This window comes from Ascaphus truei, chromosome 9 (genome assembly GCF_040206685.1).
Source record: "Ascaphus truei isolate aAscTru1 chromosome 9, aAscTru1.hap1, whole genome shotgun sequence".
NCBI classification, from domain to species: domain Eukaryota; kingdom Metazoa; phylum Chordata; class Amphibia; order Anura; family Ascaphidae; genus Ascaphus; species Ascaphus truei.
The window spans coordinates 58,968,112-58,991,156 of NC_134491.1; the positions used below are offsets into that span (position 1 = coordinate 58,968,112).

General features: G+C 39.4%; 2 protein-coding genes across 6 annotated transcripts in view; both read right to left on the minus strand.

The window, feature by feature from the left end:
* LOC142503114 (galectin-3-like) overlaps positions 1-23,045 on the minus strand; it is a 506,920-nt gene that overhangs the window by 258,965 nt on the left and 224,910 nt on the right. The window lies entirely within an intron of this gene.
* Positions 1-23,045, minus strand: part of DDHD1 (DDHD domain containing 1) — a 56,499-nt gene that overhangs the window by 26,862 nt on the left and 6,592 nt on the right. For 2 of the 5 annotated variants that reach the window (XM_075615122.1, XM_075615120.1), the window contains exons 2-7: positions 17,523-17,696; positions 15,496-15,600; positions 13,017-13,145; positions 11,297-11,444; positions 8,980-9,089; positions 8,106-8,212 (exon numbers count right to left, since the gene is read on the minus strand). In XM_075615122.1, coding sequence (XP_075471237.1) covers positions 8,106-8,212; positions 8,980-9,089; positions 11,297-11,444; positions 13,017-13,145; positions 15,496-15,600; positions 17,523-17,696 — 773 coding nt within the window. The remainder of the gene's footprint in view (positions 1-8,105; positions 8,213-8,979; positions 9,090-11,296; positions 11,445-13,016; positions 13,146-15,495; positions 15,601-17,522; positions 17,697-23,045) is intronic. The other 3 variants (XM_075615121.1, XM_075615123.1, XM_075615124.1) reach the window with 3 other exon arrangements.

Genomic DNA, 23,045 nt, shown 5'->3' on the forward strand with positions numbered 1-23,045 from the left:
GGTAGACAGGAAAAACACTGTTTTTTGAGGGGAAAAAAAAAATACCATAACCACGGTATTGGGATCTTGTTTAACATCCTCAATGTCCATAGCTTTTCTCATACCTTTAATGTGTTTATCCACAATTTCTACATTGACATTTCTGTGGCCTCTGTTTCTTCTTATGAAGATTGTTGCCAGAGTGATAGGTGTCTTGTATATCAGTCTGCAGAAGGGGATCTTATGAAATATGTACTTAGCTTCCAATCCGACAGCCTCACAACTCCAAGACTGTAGATGTTAGCCATGAGAAAACGTATTCATCTGACCTGGAGACTGCTCATCTGAGAGAGACTTAATGTAGGTGGGGCAAGCTCTCTTAGCATAATTATTAGGTCATTTGGCTTCACAGGGTACATGTTGCAGTACAGTGTTTAGATTTGGCTCAAGGGTTCATGTTTCGAGGAAGCTGCTCTGAGCACGAGGACCCCCTGTATGTAGGGCAATTAGAATTTAAATCTCATGGGCACGAACACTTACCAGCCAGACAAATGGAGAAACACGTCATTGGGAGATGATGTTGTGGTTTTCTATTGGTGACCCCACAGCCATTTGGAGTTTTTGTTTAATGAAATAAAATCTTACTGCTTGGCAACTGGGGGAAGGGGGTCCCAGGAGCATGTAGTTGAACTCCACAGGACGCTCCACATCTAGAAGTGCTAAAAAAAATGCTGTTGGTGAGGGGAATACCGCTTTAAAATGTTATCACACCCTCTCAATGCTTCCACATTGCTCCAGGAATATCTTTGCTAGTAAAAGCTTAATTAGAACTCACTGACCGACAAGAACAACTTCTTGCTTTCTAATTCCAAAGGCAAAATGCAGAGTGAGTCATATCTTCCTATTCACTGGCCATATCAGCTTATTTACTCAGGATCCTATACAAAAGTCTTTCCTAAAGAAATATTGAAATGGCTAAAATGTCGAGTGGCTACATTTCTTTGAAAATGTTTCTGGCAAACTTGCATAAATAGGAAAACCTCAGTACCCCAACTGGCTGAATGTCTAATAAAATCACAACATTGTCTCTTACTTTATTTGCATGTGTATGCACCTTTTTACATAACATGCGCTAGGGGTGCAAAAAACCTGGGAGACGAGTACCTAAAAGTTTAATGCTGGTGGCAGAGTTGCACCCCTGCTCTTGCAGGCTCTGCAGCACAGTGCGGACAGACCTGTCACTGTGACCGGAAGCGAGGCACGAGCGGAGAACAGCCGGAGACAGCAGCAGGAGCGAGGCGAGAGGGGGTGAGGGGAGGGAGCCTTTCCTTGATTGCCCACACCTGTTCTCATAACTTGTGGCTGCAAAAATTAAGGCTGCTCCCCAAGTTTTTTTCTCTCTCTATTTTTGTTCACCACTTTTATGTGCTCTGCCACCCGAGTACCTAATACTAAGCAAAGTTTGTGTATTAATTGTACTAACCTGTTTTCCATTATTCGATAAGTTGATAAAACAATTAGACCCCCTACCTACCCAGCTACACACACTTCACAAGCTGTGGTGCAAGTGAACACATTTCCTTATGAAATTTATATTTTCAAGTAAGTTTGACACTTGTAATATTGAAAGACAAATATAAAGCTTTCAAAATGTGACACAGCCACATTCCAAACAACACTATGGCAAGTATGAGAGAAACACGCCGTGTAAAACATTTTTACCTATAAGGCCTTTCAGGAGCTAAGTAAAGGCAAATATTTCAGTACTGAAGCAATTCAGACAGGAGAATGGAGCTCAAAGAACAAAGCATCTGCTACTGTAACCTTTACAGCCCTGCACAAATAGGAGTGTGAAACGTGTTGAATGCCTGCTGTTTCATTAGGAAAGAACTCTTGCAGGATTTTAGGGCCTTTCATCTAATTATGGCATCTAGAGATTTTGCAACACTATTGAAGCTCATTGCAAGTACCAGCACAATAAGCATACTGAGCGGATAAACCTCGTTAGGAATATTTGTTCTTCTGTTAGACAAGTACAAGGCAATGTCTTATTAACGAGTATCGGTATCCCAGTACAGTGTATTTTAAGCCTGCCATATAACGCAAATGATTGATAGTCTTGAGTGAAGTAGAGAGCAGTCTTCAGTGGGGCTGCCTAAACGACACTGCAAAAACTTCCCTGTGCCACACAGAAATTGTGACTCATCTGTAAAATGATATTTAAATGCACTTAATGCAATTCATTTTTCTAATGCACTTAAAAATAAAAGGCTGTTGTAGTACTGCATAATGAATGGATACCCCAAAGTTGCACTTACACTGTCAGACATTACTCATTATCCCCAAATATATTTAAAAAAAAACAAGAAAAAGTAGAAGTGCACCCTCCGTAACATAATACAGTTTAATAAAACAATATAGAGGGAGTGCACGCAAAAATGTAAGTTTAGCAATCGCTCAAAGATACGGTAACACTTGTCAGTCATCAACAAAATAATATATGTTTGTGTTCTAAGCAGTGAAACCAATGGGCACTGCTCTATTTACAAAATATTGAGAGTTACGTCTCGTTTTCAAGTATGTCCTGGGCACAGAGTGAAGACTGTAGCTCTGCCATTACTGCAGGACAGTTTGCTCAGGTACCAGTCTGTATAGTCTACTTCACAGTATTTACTGTTGTGCAATCTGCAGTAAGATTTCAGACCAACATTTTAAAAGCTGTTAAATAGATGCCAACCTAATTTATGAAGCAAATGTTTTTTTGTTTTGTTTATTTTTTTTTAAATGAAGCAAAGGCCTAGTAAAATAAGCAAACCGGTCCTAAACCTTTTATTTGGGAGGTTTTATCGGGGTTCTACATACATTAATTTTGTGGATATTAGCAGCCACCTTTTTGGTTTCCCGACTTCTGCCGTGCTGCATCACAGGAAGGTCCACCGGCATTGAGAGAACTCCCTGTTAACATTGTGACCACTGCCACAAGTACGTAGGCCACGTCCATGGTTCGCGCTACCGCGCGTGACGCGATCAAAATGCCTTAATACAAATTATCGCGGCCATAGACGGTGTGTGCAAGCGCCAGCATGATGGGGCGCACGCCGTTCGAAGAATCTAATACATTTGATTCTGTACCGTGACGGCCGGGTCACGTGAGCGGTTTGCCCAATGAGGGCGAACCAGCTCCATGACGTCACACATCCGACACGCCTCCCAATCCCCCAAATCTCCCAAATCACTGCAGCTAAAAGGCACTTCCTCACCATGACCACAGCCTTAGGCTGCGCTTATAGTGCCTTACGAAGGCGCTCGAAAACAAAACAATTGACTCAGTTGCCAGCGTTTATAGTAAGTGCGACGGAGCGTCTGGAAAATTGGTAGCCGGGTCTATTTGATTTTTTAGAGTCGCCACATGTGACTGTCTCTAAACCAATCAAATTGCGCGGCCCGCCCCCTTTAGTGACGTCACTGGCGACCGTCGCTAAAAAACAAATTACAACTATCGCGGGTGGCGACAGTGACGTCATCGGTCGCGTCACCGTCGCCAACACTATAAGCGCGGCCTTACACTGATGCTTATTGTGTGTGCAACTGTAATATATGTTGCTACGTGGCACTGCATAGTTGAAAACAGGTGAAGTGAGTTGCCTAACCTCCAGATCTTGTTTCGTCTACACACACACACACACACACACACACACACACACACACACACACACACTCACACTCACACAAAAGTGCAACATATAAAGTTATATTTCCCGACTGACCTATATTGTTGCCACAGACAAAGCTAGTATAAAAAGAAGTAAAGCCTTATTGTTCATTGGGGTTCCATAGAGTTTCTTGGACTTAATCCCTTTAAGCCCCTGCTTCATATGCACTATGATTTAGCAGCTGCTTGAAAAAATGCTGCTGGTTTTGCTAGGGCAGATTCACAGGACGCAATCTAAACGAATGGCAGAATCATCCCCTTTCCACTCCGTCATCAGTGATGGAAGTGATCATATGACCTATCCTCTGGCGCACAGGGACTCAAAGGGTTAAACAAAATAAATGCTATAGATGAGTTTGTATGATGCAAACCAATAACAAAACTTAACTGTATATAAGTATGTGACATAGGACATCATTCGAATAGTGGGAGCAAGTGATATTTTATCCAGTGGCCTGTGTGACTCATGAGGGATCAGATTATTGTGACTCAATGTCTAAGAATTCACAATACTGTATTTGTCTAAGAAACAGCTTTCTAGAAGTTCATGGACAGACCTCGCTGTCTACTTCAAAATGATTGCTTCGCTTTGATTAATGGCCGACTTATTTTAACATAACTGTTCTGCTGAGAGAATAGTGTGTTAGCCAAAATAGGTGCACTAGCAGTACTTGGAGAAATGTCACAGCTGCACAGCAGCAACAGTCCAGTAAAGATACAAAAGCACAGATAACAAGAAGAAAGTCATTTCGGATCGTGTGACCCGAAACGTTGATCCTTGCTTATTAAGACCCTTTTTGCATTTTTGAAGGCCACAGCTTACTTTTGAGAGAATAGTGTACGACAAAGTTGACTTATTGTTTATAAAGACCATCTGTAGTGACCATATTTAGCTAATCCTACCACCTGTTCATTGTTGTCTATCATGATAATATCATGAGATATTATGTATTGTAATCCATTTGATGCTTCAGGCGTTAATGACGGTACAAATTGTGTTTGAAAATACAAAATATTGGGTTTATGAAGACCTTTCCGGATCCGGGATCTTCAAAGAGGACTTAATTGGGGGGGGGGGGGGGGGGAGGGGATAGGCTATCACAGATATCCACTAAAAGGGAGATACAGGTTGTTTAGAAGGTCCTAAACGATAAGCAGAGACTACGGATGTTAGCCTCAAAGAAAGCTAAATGGTTGTGAGTAATTACTGGTGCATTCCAGAGAGAAATGACACAGGATATGCTTTAATTGGAGAACTTCAATAAAAATGAGAATATCATGTCATGTAATCTGCTGTACCTGCCAACAGTTACATGTGTGTAAATGTAGCAAAGAGTGGAATATAATGATTAGACACATGAGGTCTAGCAGGTACTAAAAAGGACAGATATCCATTTGTCACTCAAATTATTTAGGATTAAAACAGTCTCGTTGCATTAGTAATGACCACTTGAATCTATTGATGTGACTCACGTGTATCTCAGTATTAGAGGTGGGAAGTTACGAGTGCGGTTATATACTGAGGCAAAATCTAAACATCGTTAGTAGCAGTTTTTGTTACTCTGTCATAAAACTGTCAATCTCACAGCTGATTTTACGACAGGAGTGGGCTTATGTTGTTTCAATGGGGGGAAAAAAGGGGACGTAAATCTGAGTAAGGGATTTTGAAAGTCAGATTTCAACAGGGGTGTGTTTTGGACCAAACACGTGATTTCTCATAAATACTACGCCAGTGACTTGTCTGGGAGAAACCACACGTCAGGTTAATGTACTGTATAGGGATTTATATTTTATGTTTTATCCTGTTATTTTAAAAAACAGTGCTGCATTTACTGTAATTGTATGTTCTTGTAATCCTTTTTCTGTAAACTAAGCACTGTATATTTTTATATCTTAAAACATAAGTGATGCTTTGGGCTCTGAAGGAACGTTTGCACGCTCTGGAGAGCATATTTAAATTTTCGGGCACATTTTGATACAACATATGTGTGTGTTAAGTACATAGTTTTTTTCTTTAATAAACAGGGACCCGAGACCCTGGCAAATATTTTTTTGTTTGCATAATTTATCGGGTGGTTGCAGAGTATAAATATGATTACAATCGAGTAAGGGGTTAATATTAACTCATTCAAAGTTCCTTGTGGAGGAGAAAGCGGAGTTGGCTAGAGTAGAGTAGCCGTGTGTATTAACACTGGTTGCACATCTAAGTCACATGCCAACTTGTGTGCTGTTCGTGACAGATGGTATATAGGGACGGATTTAAGGGAGATATTGTTCATTTGAGGGACCTTTGTGAAGGTGAAAAGTGGGAGAGCTTGCGAGCTGTGTATTAACCCTTGTCCCGCATGCAGGTCACGTGCTCACAGGTGTGCCGTACGTGACCCTGTCTATATCAGATATTTTTTAGCTAACGCAAAACCGAAAATCCGATGATGTAGAGCAGGGGTGCGTGTGGGGGGGGGGGGGGGTGAAATTTACTGGGGGGACGGGGTGCGGCACTTACAGAGGCTCTGCGCTCTTCCTCAACATTTAAATTAAATGCCGGGGGAGCGCACAAGGCCTCTGTATATCTCTTAACTTTTCTCCGTCGGCGTCTGGTGACGTGTCACCATGACAAGGTGGAGTCAAAGGACAACGTGTTGCCATGGCAACGCGACGTTGCATGATGTCGTAGCGTCAAACTACGCTGTCAAAGAAAAGGTAAGAGGTTGTGGGGCGCGCAAGCAGGGGAGGGGGAGCAGGCAGGGGGGCGCACCCCTGATATAGAGCATGTCAGTTTACAGTAACATCTTAAAACAGTAAATTACTATGTAATTCCATAAAGTATCACTTGTTGGGTTAAATCAACTGAAGGATGGAAAGTTATAGAAACGGCCCTTGGCTGTCATTTGGCATTTCTTGACTAAAGATCCTAAGAAAGGGCCAAGAACAAACTAGTGAAACGTTGAATTAAAGTAGGTCCCTCTTTCTGCATATACTTTTGATATATCACTTTTAACAAACATGGATCCAAAGATAGATATAACAACGAATCCCTTGTGTCTTCAGCGCCTGCTTTGTACTGAAATGGTTCAATTACACTACACTAGATTCACTAAGCACTAATGAAACAAATAAAAAAAATTAAGGCAGTGAGGCAGTGAAAAAAAAATTAAAAAACCTAGTTGTCCCCGGTGTAACATACGCCGATATGGCAGATCTTAAAGGTAATTAAACATTCAACCATGTGCCACCTACATCACTACTGCCCATCGTCCGTGTGCCCCCTGCACCTCTCCATCACCCACTATATCTTCCCGATCAACTGTGTGACCCCTACATACCCCCTCAGCCCCCAAGCCTGTCTGGACCCTGCTCTTTCTTGTCCACCCTCACCCCCACCTATAACAACCAAGTCTCCTTCCTCTCGCATCTCCTCCTATCCGCCAGCCACTGGGTATTGCAGCTGGTACGCTGTATATCGGGCACGTGACATCATACTGGTGATATAATGAATTGCAGACATCTTGTACAGCATGGATACGCATGCTGTCAGTGAGATTTATGGATATATAGATATCTCATAGACAGCATACCATGTTTTATTAGACCCTACAATACATAGGCTTTAGTTTAATATAATTCAGCGATGCATAATTGTACTGTACTAGTATTAGAACAAACCAGGAAAGCCTCAAGCTGAATTAAATACTTCCAGTTTGCCAGTGGGTTGGCCCAATGGTGGTAAGAATTTGGCAACACTAGCAAGAGCTACAATATGAGTGCACTTTGTGATTGACTGCTAATTTGAATGAGAGTGAACTAATAAAATACAAACATACTCCTCTACAAAGGAAAACTCCAGCAGAGATAATAAAAACAGAACAGTAGTGAAATAATAAGTCACGGAAAAACTCTGTAATGTTTCAGTAACCATATTTTACAACTATTAGGTATAACCAGTTCTTGTTTATACATCACTGCAAGAGTAAAACCAAGTCTACGCAGAAGAAAACATTGTTCTTTGTTCTTTTATGTGTACATGCCAACCCAAACCATAGCGGTCTACCTCCAGCAGACAGAATCATGCTGAGAAAGATCACCAAGGATGCCGTCAAGAAGATAGGACAGGAAACAGCATCCACAAATAAGCAGGCTTCTTGCCATTATAAAGATTCTCCAAAACAAAGTTAAAAAATTCACACACAAAAAAAAGTCAGAACTTTCTCCCCAATGAATGAACTCAAGTGTTCCATGAAGTCATAAAATAGTCAGAAGTCGGAAAGTATTATTATTATTATTATTTTTTATGAGTGGGAATCGCCCAGACCCTTACACATAGTAACATAAAAAACAAATTAAATAACATTCCCTTGTATTGCATTCATACTTTTGGCACACTGCTTTAGTCCAGTGCAAATCATATCTCACTTACTTCATCTCTGTACAGAGGACTGGTATAGTACATTATGTCCATTGCACTGCTGTTCAGCATATCCCTTAAACCGCGTACTTTATCTGGGGTAATAGAATCAACAGTGTCTGTAGAAATAAAACAATTAAAAACAAGAATAGTAAAGTTAAAATCACATCTATCAAGTGCTAAACTTACATTGTAGAATAGAATATTGGTTGGAGTCAACAATGCCAGTGTCAGTTAATACATTTTATAGCTTTACGTATATGCATGTTGTCTGCTACATAAACCTGGGTCATTAGTTCAGGCAATGTGAGCTTTCAACACACAATTTACCGATTGGACTTTAGTATCCAATGCATTAGGTTATGGATTATATAGTGTTTTTTTTTTTTTTTTTTAAACAATATGCAACAGTGGTTTGAAGGATAAATGTTTAAAGCTCCAACACCATAGGACCCCAATGATCAATATTGCATTTGTTTTTTTTAGAATAGAAAAATTTGCAATGAAATGGCAGTGCACGGCCAAAAAAAGAACTTCAGGGCTAGAGGGCAAAATAAAATATATATTTATTAATTACCCATGTCACAAAGGTAACATTTTATTTTTATCGGCACTAGCCTTGTTTCCGTTTACATTTGCCTATATACCAGAATAAAATATATGGATTTCATTCAAAGAAGGATCTCAATAATTCTAATACTGTACTTCTGAAATGTTTCAACAGCTTCATTGGTGAAGAGCATGTAATGCAATGCGGTGCACTTTGCTCTCCTACCACTGAAATGCTCAGTGACTTGTGGGTACAAAATATTCCTCCTAGCAACATCCATGTATCAGTTAGCACTCCTTTGACTACAAGATAAAAATGTGTTACTTGGAAAAGTACCTCCATCAAGAGCAAGTTTTGACCGCCACTCCACAGGAAAGAACTCAACATGCTCTGTTGCAACGTTTGAAAAGTGCTTTTCTTCTATTTTCCTTGCAGTATCTCTCATCCTTTAATACAAATAATGTACATATTATATTGCCAATTGCACACGTTGCTGAGAAATGTTTGAAAATGTCATGTACATGCTAATAGCACAAAGAAATAAGTGTCATTTATTAGACCTTACAGATTAGATGAAAAATGCAAAAATGGGTTTTCCAAACAGAACAAGTAACGCACACATTTTTGCATTTACATTTAGGAAAAATCCACAAAACTATGCCGTTTCTGCATAGCTCATTCGATTAAAATACGGAAAGCATCACCACTGCGGGATTGGTGCCCAAGAAAAAAAAAAGAGGACATGTCCCGTCTGTCCGGAAGCATATGGCTCCACAGTGATAAGCAGCTGTGAACATGTGATGCTTCTGAAATCATCTCTTCATCGGGAAAAGAACAGGATTGTACTAGCTGTCCTTTAAATCCCAAAAAGGTACCTGTCAATTGTGCTTGGTCATTAGAGCCAAACACCATGCTCGTTGATAGCTAGCAAAAATCAGAATACATATGGAGGCTGCTCAAGAAGCTCATATAATTGCACATATCTGTAATGTGCCCATGTTTCTCTACAAATACAGACATTATTTGGACCACAACAGTCAATTGTTGTAGTTAAAAATGAAACCAGTTTATGGACAAAATGTGGATAAAACCATAAACAAAGGTGGTAACAGCACAACATTCGCTGTGATGTGGTCACAAGCTCGCAGTATGATCTGTCCTTTGTATATGCAGATATTATATACCCGTGTAAACCACTCAAATAAGAAATTAAAAACAAGTTTAGTTTACCTTTAGAATCTGTACTTTTGTGTGTCCAGGAATAGTCTAACAATTTCACTATGTGATACAAATTTCTTGTACGATTATAATGTATTTTTTAAAACACTTTGATCAATTATCAGTTAAAATCAATGAAAAGTATTTAGAACATTTACATTTTAAAAGAAGGGTCATCTTCTCTTGTAGAGTGTACTTGTAACATTATATATTTAGCCAAAATGTCTGTAGTAACTTGTGGCTTCCAATCTTCCGATCCTGGTATGGCAGGAGTTGTATTCGCTGCATCCATGGTGGCCATCTCCAGTCCTTAAGGGCCCCCAACAGGTCAGGTTTTAAGGATATCCCTGCTTCAGCACAGGTGACAAAGGCCTGACGGGCCGAAACGCGTCAGGAGGATCAGTTTGCACTTTGTTCTATTAAAGTTTCATGCATCACTGATCAGCCTTTCCTGAAGTTTTTGTTCCACGGCTGTGCGGCGTACTGACCTCCCTGGGGAGGATTTCTAATACAATAGCCAAGAATATTTCTTCAGGGCGTTTAGTAAAAGTACCAAATCTACAAGGATCAAGAACGCTGATTTTGTGCCAGGAGATCTGCCTACTCGTGCCTTTAGAAACACGATACTGACACTTTGTTTTTAAATCAAAGATCTCATTGTTTATCTATTAAATAGTATGCATTTAAACCAAACCATCAACATGAGTCAAAGCTGTGTTTAAGTGTTAAATTAGAAAATATATATTTTTAATTGCGTACATTGTATTAAAATCTGAAGTATACAATACTCACAAATGTAGCACTACGCATTATAAAAAGAAGTGTCAGGTAAATAATCCATGTAGGTGAAGATAGCTTAGCAGTAGCATATCCTAGTTTCATACTTTCAAATGACTTCCAACTGCTACAGTATCTTGTAGCACGTGATAGTAATTTTATTTTGTACTGTATACATGTCTCAGTAAATGTGATTTGGAAACCAGATTCCTATACACCATCCATCCATCATACTAGTAGTAGACTAATCTCAAAATAGTATGCTAGATCACAAGAATTCTTCATGGTCTACCAAATTAAAGAAAAAAGCCACAAGAGGAAACTATATTTTAGCTGCGAAGAACATGTATACAGTGCGCTTCATTACAACACCTCATTTCAAATATATCTCTGACATCAGCACCTTATGGACTGACTTATCAGCACCAAATGCATAGAGAAAAAAAAAAGACCAATTGGAAGTAATACAATCTTTTTCTTTGACACCTGGTGCCGTTTTTGTGATCCAGATTAAATCCACAGTTGCATTGATACATAGACCCCTAATTAATTCTTTGGAGCAAATATTTCTATAAGTCACTAAAAATATTTCCAAAGCAATAGGCATCTTATTTGAAATCTACACCCGCCAAACCCACACTGAGACAAACAAACTCACATGGCTGTATTTTTGATGATTCTTCCTTGGTCCATTTTCTGCCCAATGCCATGGACAACAAAAACAATATGAGTAGTATCCACAGGCTTGTCCTCATAAGTAGCTTCTTCAACATAGCCTCGGTGAAGCCTTGTTCCACTGCTCGAAGCTGCAAGAGAGCATAGTAAAATACTCGCACTATACAGTATTTAGAAATACTTTAACAATACAATTGCAAACACCTTCCATAGATCAACAAACTATCCAAGACACACATCCCAGTTTTGAGCCAAACTCATGTTCAGTGCAATCTATTTTGTACAGTGGTTGCTTGATGGATGTATTTCTTGCTTTTAGCTTCACTATGCAAAACATTGGAGTCACATACACGGATAATTCAGAATGAATAAAACACGCTTGTACATGGTTCCATTACATTTTCCCATTACATTTTCCCATTAACTGTATACAATCTATAGAACACTACGACATGCCCAGCTCAATGCCCGTCAAATGATTTAGTAAAAATGAGTATGCCATTCTCTCGCCCCCCACTGTCAACCTCCCTACATCGCCGTGCTCAAGTCAGCTGGGGGCCCAAGTTCAAGGCTTGAAAACTCGGCCGTGGGGAGCCTTAACCCATGACAAAATCTGTGCCTGCAATTGGCCTCCCACTATGTGATGTTTAGTTGACTTTTCTTGCGCATGTGGCACGATTAAGTATTAGCAGTTAAATTAAGGCTGCTCTTTAACACTATATTCTGTTTGTGTCTGCATATACTCTACCTTTACCAATATGCACCAGAATGGATGTAAGTGGTGAAGTGATAAATACAGACATTTTCAGTGCTATTTTAGCAAATCTATATAGCTACCCTCACACTGCAGTGCAATTGTATCTACCATGGTAATACTGCATATACAAAAGATTCTGTATTGTGGCTTCACGTCAGCACCATAATCAAATCTCCCAGTATCAGAGCTTTACAATTGCCCACCAATTCAGTGACGGAACTACTGCCGGTTCAACTGCATCAGGGCCCATAACTTTCAGGGGTCCACGTCATGAGTTGACAGTTCTACTGGCTCCCCCCCTCTCTCTTCCCCCCCCCTCCCCTCCGGGCTTTATTTGTGGTACAGGGCTTACCCGGCGGCAGAGGGAACCCACCCAGGCTGTCCCAACAAAAAAGTTAGGCCCCACTGAAAATCGTGCCCAACCTCTAGTCACCGCCTGAGTGAGCTCCCTCCATCGCGAAAGGCGCTGCATCCTCCACAAGTCAGGGCCCCAGGGGTAGGATTTTTACTTGCACCAGAGCCCACCAGTAAGAAGTTCCGCCCCTGCACGTATTCAATCATGTGGGAAGCAGGCCAAACAACAGATAATGTAGTAACCTCCATTTACTTGAATAAAAGTAAATGTCTTGTTACCTTTATATTACTCCACTTCCCACTATACTGAATAGTATCACAGTCTGTGATGACAATAGAGACAGTCGATATCTTTAACAAATTTCATAAATCTTCATTAATTAGGAAGATGAACACTTAGCCGCATAATTACCCAGCAATGCTGTGCTATGAGACACCTTATGGCTCATTTATTTGTGCAAGCTGTAAGGTGTCTCAAGGAAGAGCACTCTGCTTAGTAGATATGGGCCATAATCTATTACATATAATACAAATATTTAAGGACATCAGCGGAATGCTAAAATAGTGTCAGGGATGGAAGAAGTAAAACTACCTTTAGAAAACCCCAGCTTCTGTGTAACACTCCTTGCTATTTTGGAAGTTGTTGCATCACTGTACAGATACACTTCATCCACACTATGCCAATCCACATGGCTACGACTTAACTTTAAACTGTGATCAGCTGAGAATGAAAAAGAAAAGCGGATAACAGTGGAGAGGAAAATAAATAAAAAGTTTGGGTGAAAAAGGGTAGAGCGAGTTCTAGGTCTGTTTGCATTACTGAAGATAAGCAGAAAATCAAACACAAACCAAAATATACCAAGAAGTATAATTTCATTTGTCATAACTTTAAAATGAAGTATTAATGCAACTTGGCGTCTTTCATTTCATAGATTTGAACTGCACATAAGTCGCAGCCTCATGTGACCTCTACTGATGAAGCACTACGTGCGAAACTAGTAGAGGTCACATGAGGCTGCGACTTGGATCTGATGGAGTTAGAAAGAGACATCTTGGGGGGCAGAGGTTCCTTGCGGTGCGGGTGTATAGTGTTGGTCCGGACCACCTTCATCTACTATCCCTGGCTGTGTGAACCAAGGCTTCCTGAGGCTGTCTCCCATTTTTGGGCAATTGTAAGTTAAACTTTTAATTTATTGTCATATTTGTTTGTTAATAGCACTGGAGTTCTGTGTCTCTTGGACATTTTAAGTTGTGTCCTATATGTTTCACATTATGTGTTTGTGTGTGCAACCTCTGAGTTTGGGGTTGCTTTAAATAAAGACTATTTGTGTTTGCTCAGTGCGCTTTCTGCATTTTCTTTCTTTGTTTTGTGACCTTCCTGTAAAGGAGCTCACTTTCTTTTAGGGGGTGTTAAGTTCCTCCGGCAGACGGCTGCAAGAGTTTCAACTCCATCAGTGCAACACTACTTTTAGGACAGCACCAGCGCGGAGCATTATCTGTTTATCGTTGCACATAAAACTTGTGATTTAACTAAACCAAAAAACATACACTAGATCCCTGTTTAAGCATTCAAGAACCTCTACGTAATTTTAAACATTTAATCGAAATAACTAAAAAGGTGCAGGAAAAAATACCAGCGAATTGAGAGTGGGTTAATACCCTCTATTTGGTTTCGTATATACAGTATAGCTAAATGCTGGGCATATGAGGGACTCCTCATGCTACCCCTGACCCAGCTGGTCATGCTTCCTACATCACACCTTGTAGTGTCAGTATGACCTGATGCGATTCATCGTTCTGTTAAATAGGGTTAACACAGTGGGTTTTATATAAAGCTATCCCTAGTTCTTCACCTCTTGCAGCAAAGTGTTACATTCAGGTGTTCTGGAAACCAATGTCTTTGCTCTCTATAGGAGATTGGATTAGCATAATTTGGGACGTTTAGGCTGTGGAATAGCCAATACATTACATACACCAGTCTCAGAATAAATGTGAAGAGATCCCTGGTCCACGTTTTGACATTTGCAAACATAACATGTTGCCAAATAGAATCAGATGGACAAGGTAGGCAGAACAAGGTTATACATACATGTGCTTTGAAAAACAATACAAGCGCCTGATATGAGAGCAAGCAAGTCAGTGCTCCTTTAAAAAAAACGTCAACATAGTGGTATTTATACTTTCAGATCTATATTTGTATGTTCCACCCAAGTTAACTAAAATCTACCCACAAACCATCAGGTTGTGAATGTAGTGCCAGGGCTTACATCACCTTTTGTTTTTGTCTTTAGTTTTAAGTTTTATTATTGTGGTTACCACTCCCTCATGTTTTGTAAGCCGTCCCCTCACTTTTTCTTTGTTTTAGAGTTGGTTATGTATCAAAATATAATATATTTCCAGATAACTTTATTTGTATATGTAATATAGTATACAGATAACATTTCTGTAATATATATATATATATATATATATATATATATATATATATATATATATATATATATATATATATATATATATATATATACATACAGTATACATATATATATATATATATATATATATATATATATACAGTATATATATATATATATATATATACACAGTATACATATATATATATACATATATACACACATATATATATATATATACACATATATATATATATATATATATATACACATATATACATATATATATATATATACATACATATATATACACACACACACGTATGTATATTACAGAAATGTTATCTGTATACTATATTACATATACAAATAAAGTTATCTGGAAGCGTTTTTGTAATAGATATATATATATATATCACAAAAACGCTTCTAGAAAGACCTTCCACACTGCTCTAGAAGCCGTAGCAGATATTTTGCAAGAATAATAATTGACAGAAGACTACCAAAACCTCTGGAGTTAATAAGTGTAGCAGGCAAAGCCAAGGAAGTCATTGCAAGAGCTAGATTAGTCTACAGGTAGGAGTTTGAGAACTACAACTGAGAATCTAAAAGCCAGAAAGTTAACTACAATGAGATAAAACTACACAGTTACTGTACCTTCACAACGCTTTCTTTTAGCACATGGAGCCTCTGTGCTCTCCTTATATCCTCTCCAATTGAACAGAAAAGGGAGGGAGAAGGGAGGAAGGTGGTAGATAACTACTAACAAAGTAAAGACAATTAACTTTACTTTTGCTTTGAATTGTAGTTCTCTTATAATCTCAATGTAAATTAAACAATGTGTCATCATGGAAATAACTTCATTAGTAAACATGCATTTACAATTACAATACTTCAGGTGTGGCAGGGGTACTTTTTTTGCATCAGTTAATTTTTTCATAGCTCGAGCGTACAAAGTTCCTTCCTCCACGGTTTTGATATCTCAAGTCAAAAAAAAAAAAAAATTATATATATATAGCTTAAGCCTATAGGGAACCATGTTAAAAATGGTTATTGAGGCAAAAAGTGACACTGTGTACTCATTTGCATGTCATTTCCCAGAATCCCTTGCTGCAGTGGAAGTGCTGTATGCTGGGTGATAATGGGGAAAGGCGGGGTTGCAGACCTGCCTAAGACATGCAGATGAGCATACAGTTGTATTTGCATATATATATATATATATATATATATATATATATATATATATATATATATATATATATATATATATATATATATATATATATATATATATATATATCTATATCTATATATATATATATTTATTTAATTATTAGCCATGGGATTTATCCTTTGTGTGTTTCCCACTGCCAATTTGTTTATGTACCAAAAACTAACAATGGTACAAATTAAGATAAAGTACTGTCTGGAATGATTCTACAATAGATGGATAATGATGCAGTCAAAACTAAATAAGAAGTTGGATATGAACTCCTTCAGTAGCTGCCTTGTATGGTCCCCCGGCACTGAATGAGTTAAATTAGACCACCTAGAACAGGGGTGGTTAACTCCAGTCCTCAAAGGTCACCAACAGGTCAGGTTTTAAGGATATCCCTGCTTCAGCACAGGTGGTTAAATCAATGGCTCAGTCAATGATTGAGCCACCTGTGCTGAAGCAGGGATATCCTTAAAGCTTGACCTGTTGGTGGCCCTTGAGGACTGGAGTTGGCCGTTCCTGACCTGGATAATTTGGCAAGCTGGGTTACTTATGCCTATATGACTTCTGCATTTTGGTGATGGGAAAGATGTTGAGAACAAGTGTTTTTGGGTATTAGGAAGCAACAAAAAAAGTTCACAAGCTACAGATTAATTGTGGTATATGTTACAGATCAATGTACATGCAAAGAAACCAAAAGCTGCTTTAAAATCAGAAAGCAAAGCCCCAGCAAAAGAAAGTTGGAAGCTGTAAATTAATCGCCACATTCACTCACTAGGGTTCAAGTTAGGTGTATGTGGGGGTGTGCGTGCGTATATATGTGTGTGTGTGTGTCCATTAATGTACATAGCGCTTCACAGCAGTGTGATATTTATATAACACCTTCCTGCAGGCTATATTGCCAAGTTCTTAAACTAATGCAGACCTATAGCTATACCAAAACCCATCAATTTACTACAAATCGGTCACATGAAAATCCAGAATGATAATCATATTACATGGTAATTGAACTCCACCAAACATGCCTTAAATCAATTTTTTTTTAGATAGTGGGGTGCTCTGGGGGAAACATTAATTTTGTTTAGCTCATCATATCTTTAATTGGACCATAAGTACATGCAGAACTGTTTTGAAAATAGACTTATTTAAAAAAACAAAAAAACAGATTTTAAGGGCAAGAAAGACATTACCCATTTTTATAGGAAATAAAAATAGGAAAAATACATTGTGCCAACAGCAGCATAACCCAGTGTGCAGCATACGCTTGGGACTGTATAAATAAGGTTATGCATACATACAATAATGCTATTACCATACATTGTCAGTGCAGCAGAATTTGGGAGTGCTGTAGAGTAAACGTACATTTCTGCCCGTTTTAAATTTTTTTAAACCTATTTTTGCAGTTACTGCATGTTCTTTTTTTACACAAAATGTGACAATAATCACAACTTGGAAATTAATATCTCACCATCCTTATGGTCTACAGGTTTTGCTACTTCCAAATCAAAGGTGTCCTGCATCCGCTGACCCCTAAAACAGCTTAGATGTTCCTGTTCTATCAAATTACTTTCTTCTTCGTCCAGAGGCTGCCAGGTTCCGTCAATAAACCACTGGCCACGCATCACAGGGATTTTATCTGTCTCTGTAAGGCAAGTAAAACAAAAAAGTAGCTCTAACAGGCAGTGCAATGAAACATGTTCACATATATTGTAGAGCAATTATATTTTTAGATCCTCACACACCAAAAAAAAAAAAAAAATGCACAAAAACTGCAATAATGGAGAAGACTGAAAATGATGAAAAAAATATCTGCAGACATTTTACTGGTGTCATAAGAGAAAAAAATAATATGTACTAAAATATGCATTTTAAAAGGCAGTAATGTGGATTTATTTACAATTTTAGTCTAATCAATTAGTTTTAAACATTAAGTTTAAGACGGTGGAACCCCATTCATGGGGATATAGCAAGGAGGCAATCCGAGACTTGGGACTGGATTGCAGGAGTGAGGGTAGAGTGGTTAGATATATCCATGGACCAAACTCCATGTTAACACTCCCAAACATTAATAGATCGCGCAGTGCAGCTAGACGGGGGAAGCGTAAACTTTTTTCCCTGTGCCCCCTGCCGGCAGTTCCCCTCTCTCCGCCCCCCCCCCCCTTACACATCGGCGTAATTTGACGCGGCGTTGCCATTGCGACGTGTCTATAAGCCGACGGAGCCAAGGTAAGTGAAGTTTACAGAGGTCTTCGCCGCTTCCCCGGCACTTAATTTAAGTGCCTTCGGGAAACGCACAGGGCCTCTGTAAACCCCGCGTCCCCCGCAGTCAGTCAGTCTCGCGCCCCAGCCATCCAGTTTGCGCTCCGCTGAGCTAGACCATACTCCATCCTGATGCCCACTGAACCCCTACAATGATCATTCACTTTACCTTTTGTTTCAACATTGCCACTTATTCCCTCTAGATGGTAAGCTTTCAGGAGCAGGGCTCTCATTACTTTCTGTATCTGTTTGCAGTTGCTGGTCCTTACTTGTATGTCATTCAGTTTATCTAATTGATGTTACTTTGTACCCCCACTGTACCACACTGCAGAATATGTTGGCACTTTACAAATACTGTAAAGGATAATAATAATAATATCTGGGTATCATCAGCATAGAGATAATACCCAAGGCCAAAAGAGTTGGTAAGGTCACAAAGTGTGTAGAGAGAAAAGGAAAGGTCACAGAACGGAGACCTGAGGTACAAAAACAGACAGATCAACATAATACGAAGACATGTTAGCAACAGAGAAAATGTGCGATGGGAAAGGTATGATGAGAACCAGGATAGAGCTTTGCTGTGGATACCAAGAGAGTTTAGAATATAAAGTGGGAGTATAAATGCTATTTTGATTTAAATAGGTGTATGGAAAAAACAGCAGCTGAACACAGCAAACAAGTAATCCCCCATGGGATCCTAGAATAATTAACACTTGAAATCCTATCGCAAAGCTAAAATAATTGAGTCGGAGACTGAGCCACCTGTGCTGAAGCAGGGATATCCATAAAAGCTGTCCGGTTGGTGGCCCTTGAGGACCAAGTTTGAGACACCTGCTGTAGTTGACTAGCAAATGTGAACCCATTCTCTCTAAAACTATACCAATTTTAAAAGGTTGCCTCAACTTTTTAACATTTTCATACAGCCTAAAATACTATGGTTTTAAAAGGAGTGGATTTACAAATACAGTTAATAAATGGTAGTTGGAGTATTAAACTAGCAATTCATGCCACCTTTTTTGTTTGTTTTGTTTACCCCCCCCCCCCCTTCCCCTTTAATATGTGCATCAATACAATCCACACAATAATAAGTCATTAGCTAAGTTGCCGATTGATCGGCAAAGATTCGGCTTGGGGTTCAGTGGAACAGAAGAGGACCAAAGATGCAAAGTTCTGTGGGGAAGATCATGTGACCTGGCAGTCACTAGATACAATTGGTGCACTGCTAGAGAGGGCAGGGCTCATAAAAAGGTGTGCCAGAGGCTTTTTCAGAAGAGGAAGGGGATATGACTTTGTAAACGGTTGCTATAGAAACAATTTTTTTGTTACATTAGAATACATTAAAAATGTCATTCAGAGCTGTGTTTAATTAAAACAAAAATGCTACAAGTATTTTCTCATAGTACAGAACTGATTTATTATTTAAAAAAAAAAACCCACATGTATGGGATATTGCTTGGTCTCCAGCAGTCAAAATATATATATATATATATAAAATGAAGCACTACGAACCGCTCACGTGACCCGGCCATCACACAGCAAATACAAAATAATTTGTCTCCTCAAGCTGCTCTACATAGAACACTCACGCACGCACTATGACCAATCACATTGCCATAACGTAATTCATCACACTGCGCACTAGCGTGCACTTTCACCCTGGCTGTGGCCTAATGGCAACGGGGCAAAGATTTCCATACAAAACTGTTTGCCCCCATTAGTAGCTCTTAAAGCTGCAGGCCAAGCAATATCCCTACGTGTGTGTTTTTTTTAATAAATCAGTTCTGTACAGGCATACCCCGGTTTAAGGACACTCACTTTAAGAGCACTCGCGAATAAGGACATATCGCCCAATAGGCAAACGGCAGCTCACGCATGCGCCAGTCAGCACGTCCTGAACAGCAATACCAGCTTCCTACCTGTGCCGAAGCTGTGCGCAAGCGGGGAGACTATAGAGCCTGTTACACATGCGTTATTTACATCAGTTATGCACATATATGATGATTGCTGTACAGTACATGCATCGATATGTGGGGAAAAGGTCGTGCTTCACTTTAAGTACATTTTCGCTTTACATACATGCTCCGGTCCCATTGTGTACGTTAATGCGGGGTATGCCTGTACTATGAGAAAACATTTGTAGCATTTCCCCCTGCTTCCCACCCATGTCAACTTTAAATTTTTTTTTTTTTTTTACTTACTTTAATAAATGTATTCTTGGCCTTTCCCACACTATTTTTAAAATCTGATGCTTCAGTTTAAGAGATAATAGTTTGAAATATTGTCCGGGAAGTTAAAATGGATCTTTCTCCAGAGCAGTCTAAAAGTTACCATGGAAGCTAGAGATGGGATTGTTTAAAGATGTGAACATGCAGCTAAGGTGTCAACATACTAACATTATAGGAGTTCAACTCAATTTTAGGTGTGTGGGGGGTGGGGGTGTTGCTATTTTAAGGCAAGGACTATATTATATAGTGGAAGAATAAGAGAAACAAGTATTAGTATTTTAAAATATGTTTGAAGTTATCCAGGAAACAAAGCTCATGTTTTACAGCACGTATCTCTTCCCTCATCTTTCTGCCTTATGCATAGTGAGGATTACGGTGGATGTGCTACTAACCTTATCCGGTCAGCTATCTTCTTAACAGATCATTTGACAATAGGGTGTGTACATGACTTATTACTTTGTCATTTGGGCTACAATAAACACATTCAAAACCCAGAACCCATTCTAACAAAGAAATATTTAAAAGGGGAAAAAATGTGTGTGGGGGGGGGGGGGGGGGTCTCTACATTTTATCCCACTGGAATGTTAATGGCCAAGAGGACACAAAGAACTTTGTGTTCACAGCTGCACTGAATCTCAACCACCCCAGTGTACAACTGCGTTTGCCCCAAAGGCAAACAGCCTTTGGCACAGCCAAAGGGTGTGAACCATTTGCTGATGTTTAAGTAAGGTTAAAGCTGCTCTATTTCAATCTGAAACTCACAAGCCCTTTATCCCCTGTACCCAATTTTCCAAATCTATCTGTCCATAAAATTTCTGTGAATTTACTGTATAAGCCTGTTTTTTTAATGCAGTGTTCCCAACTCAAGTCCTCAGGGAATCCCAACAGGTCAGATCTTAAGGATATCCCTGCTCCAGCACAGGTGGGTCAATCAGCAGCTCGGTCATTTTGACTGAGCCACCTGTGCTGGAGCAGGGATATCCTTAAGACCTGACGGGATTCCCTGAGGACTGGAGTTCGGAACCAGTGTTTAATGTAACCATGTATTTTTATAACTCTGTGCCCAGGACATACTTCAAAACGAGGAGGTAACTCTCAATGTATTACTTCCTGGTAACACATTTTTATAAATAAAAAATAATCATAGGCATATATTCACAGTAATTTTGTTTCAGGAAAAAGTGTTTTAATTAAATATGGCAGAGAACGGGTCTCAGTGTATCAGTGAGGAGTTAAAGGGGAGTACCAGAAGATACAGCAAGAGCATTTAGGCTACAGATTGCTAATTCATTGTAATGCTACTAATGCATAAATTACATTAAACCTAAAAGATACATTTTAGCACAGGAAAGATTGTCAGTGTTTTACAGACAAAAGTTACAACATATTAACATTTTGTCACAATATTTTAGTAATCTATGCTAGGCCTCGGCCAGGCTCCCTGCTGGCGCGCCTGGCCTTGCGGTTGCTTACCGCACGCGCTGTCAGGGGGCCGTCAGGGGGCGGGCCGGGTACGTCACTGGCCGGGGGTGGGCCAGTGACGTCACGGAGCTGGTTCGCCCTCATTGGGCGAACCGCTCACGTGACCGGCGTGTCGCGCCGGCAAGCGGGGGAATTTTAAATTCCCCTAAGACCTACGCTTCCGCGCGCTTGTGGAAGCATAGGTGAGCCCCTACTAAAGCCGCTCTAATTGCGGCTGTAGGGCCTCAGTGCTGAGCGGGAGCGCGCTTCTGCCAGCAAGCAGGGAACATGGCCGAGGCCTTAGACTTCTGCTTAAAGATAAATTGTCCTGGAATGTGTGATACTTGAGTTAAAACAATATTTAAACTGTCTCCTAAAAAATATCTATTTGTCAAAGATCTTTGGAATTTCAAACATTAAATAATTTAACCAAGGAAAGAAATATAACCGTGGACTTTTAGATATGCTGCGAGAATGTGCCTCAGATGTTGAAGTTGTTCACTAATGTCAAAAACAAAAATAATATACTAGTTAGCCTGTCAATGTGAAAGATCTTTAATATGGGCAAAACAAAGGCACTCCATATTCGAATCTGCTATGTGCCAGTGTTATCTACATCTTTCCTAATACACACACAGTTAAGAAGTCAAAAAAAATATTTTACAAATTAAAATTGGCAAAAATCTCAACCACACCTCCCTACATACACCATTGAACCAGCTAGCTGATGGGAAGCGGTGTGCTTACTCAGTTGACTTATTTGGGTTATTTCATGGAGTATAATCAAAACCACAATATGAAATAAACAAGTGGCCCACACAAACATGCATTTAAAAGTATGAATTTCCGGTCACCAAATATACAATAAAAAATACATGCATATACATATTAAGTTATAGAAGATGTGCCATTAACCTGGTCATACTGCATGCAGTAGATAAGTAGATGGTACCAATTTTGTCCATGCCAGCTAGTGCAAGCAGAATTCTGGTTTAATGAAGAGAAAGAATGCTTTCGTGGCATCTTCAATTGGTATTTAAATCGGA